Source organism: Carettochelys insculpta, chromosome 8, assembly GCF_033958435.1.
Source record: "Carettochelys insculpta isolate YL-2023 chromosome 8, ASM3395843v1, whole genome shotgun sequence".
NCBI classification, from domain to species: domain Eukaryota; kingdom Metazoa; phylum Chordata; order Testudines; family Carettochelyidae; genus Carettochelys; species Carettochelys insculpta.
In genome coordinates this window covers 63,272,134-63,285,590 of record NC_134144.1, presented here as the reverse complement: position 1 = coordinate 63,285,590, position 13,457 = coordinate 63,272,134, and the positions used below count along the sequence as shown (strand labels likewise).

Here is a 13,457-nt window from a genome sequence, read left to right as displayed (position 1 = left end):
CATCCATGCTTTCTTAGAAGCTGACAAAAGACCCTTAAAAGACAGCTTTTCATGCCCATAAAGTTGAGGGATTACACCCGTAATGTGAGCAAGACACCACCTCTGACCTCACGGGCAGATGAGAGGTGTCTCAAGCTTTACAAACTCCACCTCTGAGCAGACTTCAGATTTTTGAAGGACAGGCATGGAGAGATGCTCACATGATCTATGAAACAGCCTCAAAGGAAGCTTCAGCTCCAAAAGTTGCCTTCTTCAGACACAAAGCAGTGACTTACCCGTTCTTTGCCTATCATTTTATTAGGAGCGCAGATTATATTCAAACACCTGTGAGTCAGACTAACTGGGCAACACAAATATGAAGCACAAAAAAATAACTGAGATGGCATCTCTAGTTAAAAACCAGGAAATAAGCATAAAAAAAGTTTAGCTAGGGCAAAGGAAAAATTAATGTTTATGCTAAGCATTTTAGGTTATACGTTCTAATTTGTTTCATGATTTAGGAGATGTAATAAAAATGAGAGGCCCTGTTGCAGCTCTGCTTGTAAGCAGACGTTGGGCTGGAAGAAAGTTCTTGACAGAAACTTGTTGTAATACACATGCAAAGTGTATGGGCCAGACCCTGCACTGACTCGGGAAGGGGTTCTGTTGAGGGCTAGGGCTGGTACAATATGTGTATGAGGGGGCTGGGCCAGGCCCCGGCTGGCTGGGGATGACATGGTGCAAGGAGGAGGAGGTCTCCATTAGGGGGCTGGGATGAGCCCCATGCTGGCCAGGGGAGGGGCTGACAGTGCAGGGGGAGGGCCCATTGGGGGCACTGGGCCAAGGCCTGAGTCAGTCAGGGGAGGGGTGGGGGCTGGCAAAGTGAGATTGGGGCAGGCAGGGAGAGGAGAAGAGACAACATGGTAAAACTTTGCCCAGACAGACAGACGGACACAGTAAAAAATAAAGAGAGAGAGAGAGAGAGAGAGAGAGAGAGAGAGAGAGAGTGAGTGAGTGAGTGAGTGTGTGTGAGAGAGAAATTTGTTTTGCTCAAAAAAAAAAAAAAGTTTGCTTTTTTTAGATTATAGTCTTGCTTTTCTACAACACCACAGCCCTATGAAGGTCTGTGATCTTATGCCATCTTTTGATTGTTTCTGACATACACATGTGACATCTTCTGTACTCCACAATCAATAAACATGCCATTATCATCTAACAACAGAACTTTAAGGTTTCTCAGAATCAATTGCTCAAGGTAAGAGGAAAAGACCCAAGGCTATTTAAATAAACAAACAAACAAAAAAACAAACAAAATCACAGTTACTAAAAATCCTACAGATGAAACCATTGAGAAGAACTCATTTATTACTCCAACACTGGAACTCACAGAACTTTGATTTCACATTTAGCTGACTGGTATTTTTAATCATCTTCCACTTCTGCAGTGAATAATTCACAGTATTTTCACTCACCTTCACCAACCATTGTTACGCCAATTGACATTCCCAAGAATTTACTTTTTGTCCAGACATGAGCATTTACACACATCTTCCTCTCTACACATTCAGCGTAAAACCCTGACACAGGAGGATGGTGGGACACTTGCTCAGCTACAAATCTGATCGTATAGTAGTCTGGCTCCACTTGGGCCTCTGGCTCTTGGGAAAGAGTGGCTTGCTCTGACAGAGAGTGTGACGAAGAGTTACTGCTGGTGTCAGATGCAACTTCGCCCTTAGCCATCCTCCAAGAGCAATGAAAAGTTTCTCCGATGATTGGATTGTATGGTTTCTTAGCAATTGCTCCTTTGCGACCTTCATGAAACGAAGTGAGATAATATTCAACAAAGTGGATCATCCTCTCCTCCGGGGTAGCTCCATTTGTGATTGCAATGAAGAGGTCCGGGTGAGACATGAAGTCGGCATACATCTCCAGCAAAGAACGTTTCTCTAAAATAAAAGTGGGAAGAACCACCTGAAACAGAGACAAAAAACTATAACAACTTAAACATCAATAGACTCATATCTATGAACAAATTCTTCAAGTAATCATACTACAGAGGAAACGGGAAATAGGGATATGATGCTTTTGACAGAGATGCAAAGTCCAGTTGGACATCACTAAGCAAAATGTTCTCTGGATAATGGGAAGGCATGAAAAAAAACTTAAAAAGTTATTTTTTAATGAAAAATTGTCCTCAATTGAAAATGAAAACAAAAAGACAAACAACAAAAAACGCATGGTGGAGTAAACACCAAATCCTAAGAGCACTTACTCAAACATGGGAAACAGCTATGAAGGAAGGGAAAACATGACTGACTAATGGTGATGAGGAAAAAGAGAAGAATAAAAACAAACCTGAACTTAGCTAACTTCTTATCAGTGGCAGTAAGAAGCAAGTTAGGGGGAGAACTTAAGTAAACCCTGACTGGGCACGGGTAGTGAAAAAGTAGCCTACAGGTGCCCGCATCTTTAACTCAGGGATGCAAGCTCCATCATGCAATTATCCATAATGATTTAAGCAGAACATCGAGACCATCTAAGACCATTTAAGCAGATAACTCCAAGCAGAGACCCCCAATAAATCCAATCTTCTATGGTGAGTAGAAAGCCTTTCCCAGCCAAATACCATCAATCTCTGCAGAGTATGAGCTTTAAATTAAAAAGCAAAACAAAACAAAAAAAGCTTCTAGTCTAGTTGCAAAGAAAGTCTCCTCATCTTCTAAGTGCAAACTAAGCATAAATCAGCAGCAGGCAAATTTTCCAAGCTCTGCAAAAACAGTTCCAGCGTCTCAGCTTCCGTATCATGCTTCCCCAAGCCAGCCAGAGACACAACTACTCAGTTTTGTCAAGTTTTCACTTTTGCTATTTGGATCCCTGAAGACAGCTGTTTAATGAATGCTGGAAATGAAAAAAAAGAACATTTCTTCCCCTTTCTAGCAGCCAGATGAGGGTTGGGGGAAAAAAGGGCACTGCTAAAGCAGAAGAAACACACACAGCAGGTCCTAGACCATTTCTCTAAATTGTAGGATAGTAGCTATAGCATGGTACAGTAATCTCTCTCTCTCTGTTTGTTTAACTGGTTAGTAGGCATCAGGTACATGCTTCAAGTCCAGCAGCTCAGACTGAAATTGGAATCTGAAGTCTCTCTGTACACAGTTTCAGACCACAAATAACAAATATCAATTCCATTTTACATTAAATAGATGTTTCTGCAAGCTCCTGGCAAACTGTCACATGGCATTTGTCTGGACAAAGATGAAGTGTTACTTTACTTCCACTGAAGCTATCAGTCACACCTAGGTTACTTACTCTCGTTAAATCCATGCCAAGTTTCAGCTGAGACAGGAGATGTAAAATAACACTGCGCTGTTCTTCCACTGCTCCCAGGTCATCCTCCTTGTTAACACACGTATCCTCTAGCTCCTCATCTGGGTTTATTTCTTCTGGTTCCTGGTGTGAGAAATCCAGTCACAAATATCATTTCAAAGACCTAATGGACTAAAACAGTGAAGCTGAACCTATGAAAATTAAATATTTGAACATAACAGGTTTGAATATATTTTTAACTGGTCTGAACGCAGGTGACTAGTTTATTCACTCTAATGATTGCAAAAGAAAAATGGGGCAGAAGGAAGAGGTCTAAAAAACTGAAAAGAAAGCCATCAGAATGGGAATGCTCTCAAATGAGTTTCCACAGGGAAAAAAAAAAAAAATCAGACCTCCTTATTAATACAAGTGCTCCACTTTTCTTTCTGCTGATGCTACAGCATGCTGCATTCACAAATGAAAGACAGTGCAGAGGTTTTTATGAACAGGTTGAACAAACACCTGTCAATGGTCTAGGAAGGTTTACTTAGTTCTGTCTCAGCACAAGTGCCTGAAGTTGATGACCTCTAAGGTCCCATTCAGTCCAATGTTTCTTTCATCTTATTAATCTAAGAATAAATTAATGAGAATAATTATATTTCTACTAAAGATGATATCAAAAAGGTATTTCTATACTCTTCCTCCGTTTAAATCCTTTGGCAAGACAAACTTAGAATTAACTTTGAAAAGCTAACAAGTTACTTGTCTTAAGAGTAATTCTGCTTCTTGCCCTCCAGGGGTTGCTATCCATCTATATTACGGAAAGAAAAATTTGTGTGACTTAAATACTTAATTTCAACCTAGTCTATACATTTACTTTTCTTATTCAAACTCTACAGAAAGATTTTATAAGACAGAGAAGTGAGAGAAGATTCTGTTATATGCATACAGAATAACAATTATCCTGAATGTATAATCTGCCCCAAAGTGTTGTTTAGTCTCATATATACACACACAGAGCTCTCAGAAACCAAACTACCACTACTTAAACCCTTCACTTTCACAGTCTTCATTAGTCTTGTATATTACAAGAATGTTTTTGCACTTAAAAACAATTGCTACTTTCGAGTACTGAAAATACAACACGATTCACCGTCTTTTTAACTGCCCTGAAGTGATAATTTTTTTCTAAAGACTGAAAGGAAAAATGTAGTATGATCCTGGGAAATAAGTTACAAAATACTCCTATTAAGTAGAAGTCTTCCTCATCTATCTCATTTATAGTGATCATCATCATTATCCTCTGCTGAGAAATTTTCAAAACTAGTTTGCTGTGCATACTTGGAAAAATTCAATTTATTCACCACACATGGATTTCTAACATTAAAATAACACTAACTGGAACAACTTGTGCACATTTAAATATTTTAAACTGATGGTTTAATTTGCTTCTTCCCCATACTTAACACATACTTTATTCATATTTCAGCCTGCAGCTGTTCACTATAAGTTTGACTTACCACAAGGCAACAAAACATTTAACTCAGAAGTACCTCTCCTTATTCTACTAAGTGTCTGTACTGGGGACACAACGGTGATAGTTTTACTACAGTATATCAAAATGAATTGTTATATCTACAGATAATTCACCAAATGAAAAAACATTCCTCATAGAACAAGAGCTGTCACATTACTTTACCCTTGTTAGATGGCAGGTCTCCTGCACAGGCTGCTCTTCTCTGACAGATGGTGTCTTGTTTTGCTCTGATGAAAAATTCTGAGCTGCTCCATTTTTGAAATGATTTGAAAAAGCTATCTTTGGTTCCAACCAAGTGATTGTTGTCCCTGAAGAAAAAGATAGTTTTCCCTGAAACTTATTCATACTCCAGGAGTTCAACAAAAGATGTTATTCACTAAGCAGCCTTTTCAAAAGCTAAAAGCAGTTAACCTTGCTGAGCAACCACAAAACACAAGGTGAGTAAACTAGGACAACACCTTCTCTGATCATTAGCATAGGAATTGCAATTGGGCAGCTTGTACAGGAGACTAAGATTGTGTTATAAAAAGTGTAATCAGACACTAGAAAAAGAATCCACTCTGACAGGAATGTTATGTTACCCCTCTGGGTACCTTTTTGCACCAATTAAAGAAATGGTAGCAACAGCTCATCCTCAAACTTCTGTCAGTTTCTGAAATTGAAGGTAAAACAAAACAATAGTTTGCCATTGTTTTCTCTGGAAAAAGTAGTCGTCTTTTCTCAGTAGAAGGAAAAAAACACGCTCCATTAAATAAATAATAGCTGCTCGAAGAGATAACAGCAGCACCGGGAAAGCTGTCACCTACTAATTTAATGATTCTAGAGTCTCTAGTTACTTTCAGCTAGTTATCAGAATGGGTACAATTCCTCTTCAATAATTAAAATGTTCCACTCTATTTCAAGGCTAATGTACACTAGACACCAATAAAGTTCCATTAAAAACACAAATAAATGATAAGAGATAGGAACATTTTGGCTGTAACACAAACCCAGAAGCATAAGAATTATTAGTAACTTGGAATCTTCTATCCATAATTCTGTACACTGCGTTCAGATAAATAAATTCAAGCCATTCAGAAAAAAATACCATGTTGGCTACTCCTATTAGTTTCTATTGTTGGCTACTCCTACCACTGATTTCATGTAAAGGAGGATCAGAAACATGGAGTAGCCATTTTCTGGGGGCAACCTGTGTGCCAGGGTATTGGAATTAGGGGAGTAGCATCACCACTTGGTTTTAAGTGGTCTCCATCATATAAAGGGTTTACAGTTTTATTCAATGACTTTCAACAATAACTTATCTAGGCACTTATTACAATAACCACCATCAAAAGCTAACAGTTTGGCAGGGACCATTTTCTTCCTCAAAAGCTTCTAGTAGCACAAAACACACCCAATAGATACACTAAAATTAACACATTAATATACAGAGTCACAAAGGGAAAAAATCAACAAAGGGTCCTGTGGCACCTTATAGACTAACAGAAGACACATTCAAATGTGCGCTGTATAGGCAAATTGAGTTAACAGTTCTGGTAAACTTCTGCTTGCATGAAAATGAACAATTATAAGACAAACATTTGCTCTGTGTGCATGCACAGACATAGCATATTGTTCCACAGTGAAAACTACTTGGAGAAATTAGTTTTTCTAATTTTATATTCAACCCATTCTGAAGTTTCCTCAAACCAGGCGCATAGCTCAATATCCTTAACCAACTACTTCTGTAAAAAAAAAATGCATCAAGTTAAATCAAAATAGGCATGCCTACATACAAACTTGAATGGTGAGTATGCACACAGACAAGGTCTACAATTAGAACTTAATATTTCTAGTATGAAGTTTTAAAATATAGGCTATATTCAAGTCGCTACTTCAGAGTGACACTACAGTTCTAAAATAGAACAGACACAGAACTCACTGGAGCAACTGGCAGGGGAGGAACAGCTCAGTAGTTTGAACACTGGCCTGCTAGACCCAGGGTTGAGAGTTCAGTTACTGAGGGGGCCATTTAGGGAACTGAGGCAAACTGACTTTTTTTTTTTTTTTTTTAAATAAAAAGTCACAGATGGCATCTTGCTGTAGATGGCCCCTTGCTGTAGTTCCCTTCCAGATCTATAAGTAACAGAGAGAAAGCCGTGCTAGTCTATATACTATCAAAACAAAAAAGCAGTGAAGTAGCACTTAAAAGACCAATATTTTGCTAGTCATTAAAGTGCTACTTTACTGCTTTTTCTTACAGATGTATGTGATAGGTGTATCTCCATATTATAATTTCTTTGAAAAAAATCCAATCAGAAGAAAAACATGCTGACACAGCTCATGCCCCCAAAAAATTGGCAATTCCATAACATTTTGCCTCCACCATCATTGCTGTCAAGCATGAGATATGTACTAACTGGTTCTAGCCACATCCCAGAAGTAGCTTCATTTTTGGGGTGAAACTTGCACACTAACATGCTCCAAGATTCTTGAAAATGAAAAGCAGCCTTCCTTTCTCTCTCTCTCTCTCTCTGTGTATTCAATATGCATACAATATTCAATATGCACATAATCATACTATTAAAACTTCCCCATAAAATACCAACACTGCATGTTGTGATACCTCATGAGGTAATAAGGTATGTTGAAATTAGAGTAACAAGTTTTGACAAATCTGAGTCACAACAGCAATCTTAATCTTGAATACAGAATGAAACATAATTAGAATTTCTTGCACTGAATAGGTACACATGAAATATCATTCTTAACCTTATGTTTTGATCACGTAACATTCTGATTTATAACAAAGCTATCAGGATTTTTTAAATGAATTTTATGGAATTTAAAAGATGCTTTAAGAAGCTGCCATCTGAGAAAGGACATGACAAAGTAGTTTTAAAGGGCTTCATTTGAAAGTTCCAAGACTCCCACTAGCAGGTGACACTTTTGAAAATAAACACCCACTAGGAGTGTCTGTCAATTTAATTGTCTATCAGCCATCAGGAACACCTACCGCACAACCACCATCAATGGACTAGATTTAGTCTTTAATCTTACTACTGTGTAGACAAAGACACATAGCTATGTCTCCCCTAGGACAGCAGTAGAAAGGGTTGTAACTCAGGGAACGTCTAACATTTGCTGGGAGACCAACCCAGTCAAGGTCTGCCTTCTGGGGTTCGATTTCATACACCTAGCACAGATGTGCAAAATCGAAATACGTGGGGGTGAGAGTCGACCCCTGCACTACTCCCTATCGCGGGGTGTAAGGGAGGTCAGTTAAGAGTTTCTCTTGTCCATCTCCCTTAGCGAGGACAGCCCAATAAGTCGATCCTACATAAGTCAATTCCAACTATGCAATTATGGAGTACTGAACAACACTACTGTTGTCACAAAGCTAGATGATGGGAAGCTTAATTATCCTATGTGACTGCATCAGCACCATCTGGCCTAAAAAAAGTTATCATGCAGGAACATAAAAACTGCCACACTGAACAGACCAGCAGTCCATCTAAGCAGAGATATGATGTCTACAACAGAGGCTGCTTCAAAGGAAGGGGAAAGAAACCCTGTGGTAGGTAGTTTTGGGATAACCAACCCACAGAAAGATAAATTCAGCAGTATAAGCATTTCAATTAACATCAATAAAATCAATGCTTCTGTCACACAGAATGCAGATCTTTACTGTAAATCCATGACCCACCTGCAGGTAAGGATCCCTTTTGCTGTGATGCATGTTGAAGTTGGAGAATATGGAAGCAGTCATTTAAGCAGTTCATAGTTGCCATGGAAGTTGCTTTCAGCATTAGGAGGTCTGAATCCAAGGATGTAAGGTGACCAGAAGCAGGAAGACATTCTATGCTTCTGATCAAGTCTCTCTGCTGTCCTTCAGCCTGAGACATCATCTAACGAACAAAACAGTGCTGATTAGTAACAGAGAGAAAGCCATGTTAATCTATATACTATCAAAACAAAAAGCAAAAACAGTGCTGGTGTGTGAGATGATGGACATTTTTAGGATATAACGGTACCAAAGTGCTTCACAAACAGATGACCCTGAAGAATATTGCAAACTTCATACAAGTCCCAGAGAATGAGTAAGAATTCTTTTTACATGCATCAAAAATAAAAGTATAATTTTGTCACTTAAAATTTATGGTTGAAAAATAAGTGCAAACAAAAAATATAAAATTAAAACAAACATTTCCATGCTGAACATCCCTAACGAACTGTCTATGCCACAAATCCCGGGCCATGGAATTTACCAATGTACCAAGAAGACTTTACAAAATGAAAAAAGAAATTTGAACCTATTAACAACCTTAAGTGCTGAGTGCTCTCCATGCTTGCTTGGCAGATGCATATAATACTGAAAGCCATGCTTTATACAGAACACAGCAGCAAGCTCAATGTTATACAGAAAACAGCAGCTAACAATCTATTTTGTGGCATAAGTGGGATGGGTGCTCACTACCTTATAGCAGGTGTGGTCAAAGTGGAGGGCGACCCCCTCAGGAAGTGTGAAATTTCATAAGTGGGGGTGCGGGATGATTGGGTATTGAATCTTAGGCTCATTCATCTCATTAAAAATGATGAAATATGTTACTGTTTTTATATATGTGTATTCATATTTAAATACCAATTAATAAAGCTTTTATATTCTAAATACTTATTTTCTTACATATGCCAAAAAGCCTAAGAAATTGCCATAACTTTGGCCATATCTACACTTAGAAGAAACTTCAAAATGGCCAAGCTAATGGCCAAATTGAAGAATACTAATGAGGCGCTGAAATGAATATTCAGGGCCTCATTAGCATGCCGCCAGCTGCAGCATTTCGCAAGTGCTGCATTTTGCGTGCACGTGGCTTGCCCACATGGGGGTCCTTCTCGAAAGGACCCTACAAACATCAAAATCAGCTGATAGGAATAAGGGGCCATTTCGAAGTTTCTTCTAAGTGTAGACATAGCCTTAGATTGGACAGGTTGGAGGAGCTCTACTAATTTCATAGACAAAAAGTGGGGCCCCAACATAAAAGTTTGCTCAGCCTGCCCTATTGGATACACTCAGTACTCTAAAATACACAGAGATAATTTGGCTAAAACTTATATAAGTAAAACGTGCATAACAGGTTAAAAACAAGCTTTCCTGCAGCCAGTGAATTTCTTCCCTCTCCCCTCCATTTTTCCCAGGCTGCTCCTTTCCCCACAGCAAAGTTAGACAACATGTCAACTTTACAGCCTGCACCACTGCTACCTTAATTGTCAAATGTACATTTTGCACTGACGCCTAAAAGAAACCACATACATTCTTATACACTAATGCTAGGAAAAAAAAACCTAAATAATTTGCAGGTTCAAAAAATCATTAAGAAAATACACTGAACAGGTTTTCTGTGACCCCGGATGCTATTTATAACCTATTTTAGGTAACAGTTGGCTGGGGTGGGTTGGGGTGCAGGATGAGTGGGTCCGGGGGGGAGGGGATGTTGAGCTAGAGCCACATGCAGGGGTGGTGAGCCAGGCCGCGGGGGTTTGAACTGGAGTTGGGGTGGTAAGCTGGAGCCACGTGTTGGGCGTTTAAACCAGGGCAGGGGGTGGGGGTGGGGTGTGTTAAGCCAGTGCCATGTGTGAGGGGTGGTGAGCTGGAGCCAGAGGCAGGCGTGGGGGGGTGTGAGAGAGCCAGGAGCAGGGGGTGAGAGGGGCTGGGCGGGGGCTGGTGAACTGGGGCCGTGCAGGGCTCACGTTAGTGCGAGTTAAGTGCAACTCGAAATCGTGCATTTCAAGGGTTTACTGTATATCTTTTCCAGAGCAGAGGCAACAATAATGAATACTAAGAAAAATCTTTAAAGACGAACAAAATAATTTATTAGGTGATGAACTTTTGTGGTACAGACCCACTTGTTCAGACCATAGCCATACCAGAACAGATTCAATATTTAAGGCACAGAGAAGCAAAAATAGTTATCAAGCTTGAGAAATCAGAAAAAACTGTAATGAAGGTGGGCAAATCAGAAGAGCAGAGGAGCAGCTGGGGGGGGGGGGCGGGGTGGAGTCAAGAGTCTGGTAAAACTAAGTATGTGGAAGAGTCCTTATAATGGGCCAGGTAATTGCTGTCCTGGTTCAAACCATGTGTTAATGTGTCAAATTTGAGTATAAAAGAGAGTTCCGCACTCTCTCTCTGCAAAACACAGACTTTTAGGTCATTAACAGAATGGCCCACTGCATTAAAGTGCTGTCTGAGAGGTTTGTGAATTAGAAGTTTTCCTGATGTCTTTTGTGTCCATCATTCTTTTATTTTTTGAGTCTGCTCTGGTATGGCTATGGTCTGAAGAAGTAGGTCTCTCCCACAAAAGCTCATCACCTAATAAAGTATTTTGTTAGTCTTTCAAGTGCTACTGGACTGCTTTTTTGTTTTGATAGAACATAGACTAACAAGACTATCTCTGTGTTACCAAAAAAAATCTTGCTGCTCTCTGGATTCTTACAAATTTTTGTTGACACCTGAATACAAAAACAGAACTGATATGCAAAGGAGTAAGCATCTTGCATGTATTCATGTCAGATTCATGCATGTGTGTTATTTCAAACTGGTTGGTTAGGTTTTCAGCTTATCCACTTGGACCATACCCTGTCTGTTTTCTACGCAGTCTCCTCTAAGCAGATATTTTTCGATTTCAAAAAAATATTCAAAACGGATTGTACATCAACAAGCCACCAAGACAGAACAGATTTGCTACCAACATGTCAAACCCATTTCGTCTTGTCACATCTTCCAAATGCCTAACATGTGAACTTTTCAATGTTCCTGAAAACTACGCAGAGTAGCACTACGATCTGGATTTCAGGCTCAATCATGCAACTGAGGTGCTAAATCAACAAACAAGCCCTTCTGGAAGTTTTCCTCATTAGTTATTCGCACTAGAGTAATACTTGAAGACCCCAATCTAAGAGTAGGGTCCCAGTGTGCTAAATACTGTACAAACACGTAGAAAGAGACCATTCTTGACGCAAAGATTCACAGTTTGCACAAGAGGAAGAAGTCATGGGATAGTTTAAAGTCAGGCCTCTTATCCTTTATTAGATTCTTCTAGCTTATACCACCCAATCTACACAATAACTCAATGGCTGTGTCTACTCTACCACCTTCCTCCAAAGGAAGGATGGTAATCGGGGTGTTGAGAGTTTATTAATGAAGTGCTGCCGTGCATAGGCAGCACTTCATTAAGCAAATCCCCCCCGGCAACTTCAAAGTACCGGCACACGTCTAACCATGGCTCACCGCCAGTACTTCGAAGCGCCGGGCAACTTCGAAGTCCCCTTAAAACTTCGAAGTTGCTGCGGGGGGGATGGGGGGGGGGGTGGAATTTGCTTGATGAAGTGCTGCCTATACTTCATTAGTAAACTCCCAACACCCTAATTACCACCCTTCCTTTGGAGGAAGGTGGTAGTGTAGACAAGCCCAATAAGAAGCATACACAAAATATCCAATCAGTCATTATACCTCTTCTTTTAGATCTTTGTAATGCAAGCAACCATCTCAGGGTTTCCAACATACAGATTCAGTTAAAAGCCAAGAAGTCATGAAACTGGTGTTTTGTATACCAGGGTCTTAACATTTGCAACGGTTCTGAATACAGAACCGTCGCAAATGTTGATTTTTGCGAATGGGGGGTGGGACTCGGATCTATGGGGTAGCGGTAACCACCGGCGCTCCTGGCCCTGGAGTCCCAGGAAGTGGCAAGCTGCCTGCGCTCCCTGCCTTGGAACCCCCAGAAGCAACAGCTACTGGCACTCCCCACCAGAGCCCCGGAAAGCAGCAGCAGGCTGCCCGCGAACAATTAAATTCGCAAACATTAAGTTTGTGAATGTGTGGACTTTACTGTATAATTTGGGCCTGCTTATGTGCATACAGATTTTATACAATTTAAAAGAGGATTGTGTATTGAGCATTTAGAAATAATGGCTCTTCAGACTCTTGAATGGAGACGGCAACTTGTTAAGCCATAGTATAAGTATAGCATTCATAAACGAACACTTGTAAGTTTATATAATGTTAGAGTAGGTTAAGGGGTGACTTGATTTAATTCTTTAAGTCTCTGCATCTGGAACAAATGTTTAATACAGGTTTTGCCAATCTAGCAGAGAAAAGATAAACAATCCAATAGCTGGAAATCGATTCAAGACAAATTCAGACTGCAAATAAAGTGTATTTTTTAAAGTAATTAACCATTAAAACCATTTACCCAGGGTCATGGAGAAGTATCTATCGTTCCCAATTTTTAAATCAAACTCAGATAATCTTCTAAAAGATATATACTAGGAATTATTTTGGGGAAGTTCCTTGGCCTGTGTTATGCAAGAGGTCAAACTAGATGATCACAGTAATCCCTCCTGGCCTGAGAATTTACAAATCTATGAAGGATAGACTATAAGTTCTGACACAGAAGTATGCCTATTAAACAAGCAGCATTATTCAGAGAAAATGGAAAGCAGTCTGCTTCACATATCTAAATTAGTAACTGACACTGACAATCCCTCATTGTTCTGCTTCCAGAACCTCAACTGCTGCTCCTGTGCAAATATATCATCACAACACATCACTTGGTCCAACTGTAACATTACAAACCAGACAACAAACATTATTTTCTAC

General features: G+C 39.7%; 1 protein-coding gene across 1 annotated transcript in view; it reads right to left on the bottom strand.

The window, feature by feature from the left end:
- The window catches only part of OSBPL11 (oxysterol binding protein like 11), a 57,847-nt gene that overhangs the window by 15,994 nt on the left and 28,396 nt on the right, over positions 1–13,457 (bottom strand). Inside the window, exons 6-9 of the mRNA XM_075000892.1 lie at positions 8,508–8,709; positions 4,985–5,130; positions 3,289–3,429; positions 1,452–1,950 (exon numbers count right to left, since the gene is read on the bottom strand). Of these exons, the coding sequence (XP_074856993.1) occupies positions 1,452–1,950; positions 3,289–3,429; positions 4,985–5,130; positions 8,508–8,709 (988 nt within the window). The remainder of the gene's footprint in view (positions 1–1,451; positions 1,951–3,288; positions 3,430–4,984; positions 5,131–8,507; positions 8,710–13,457) is intronic.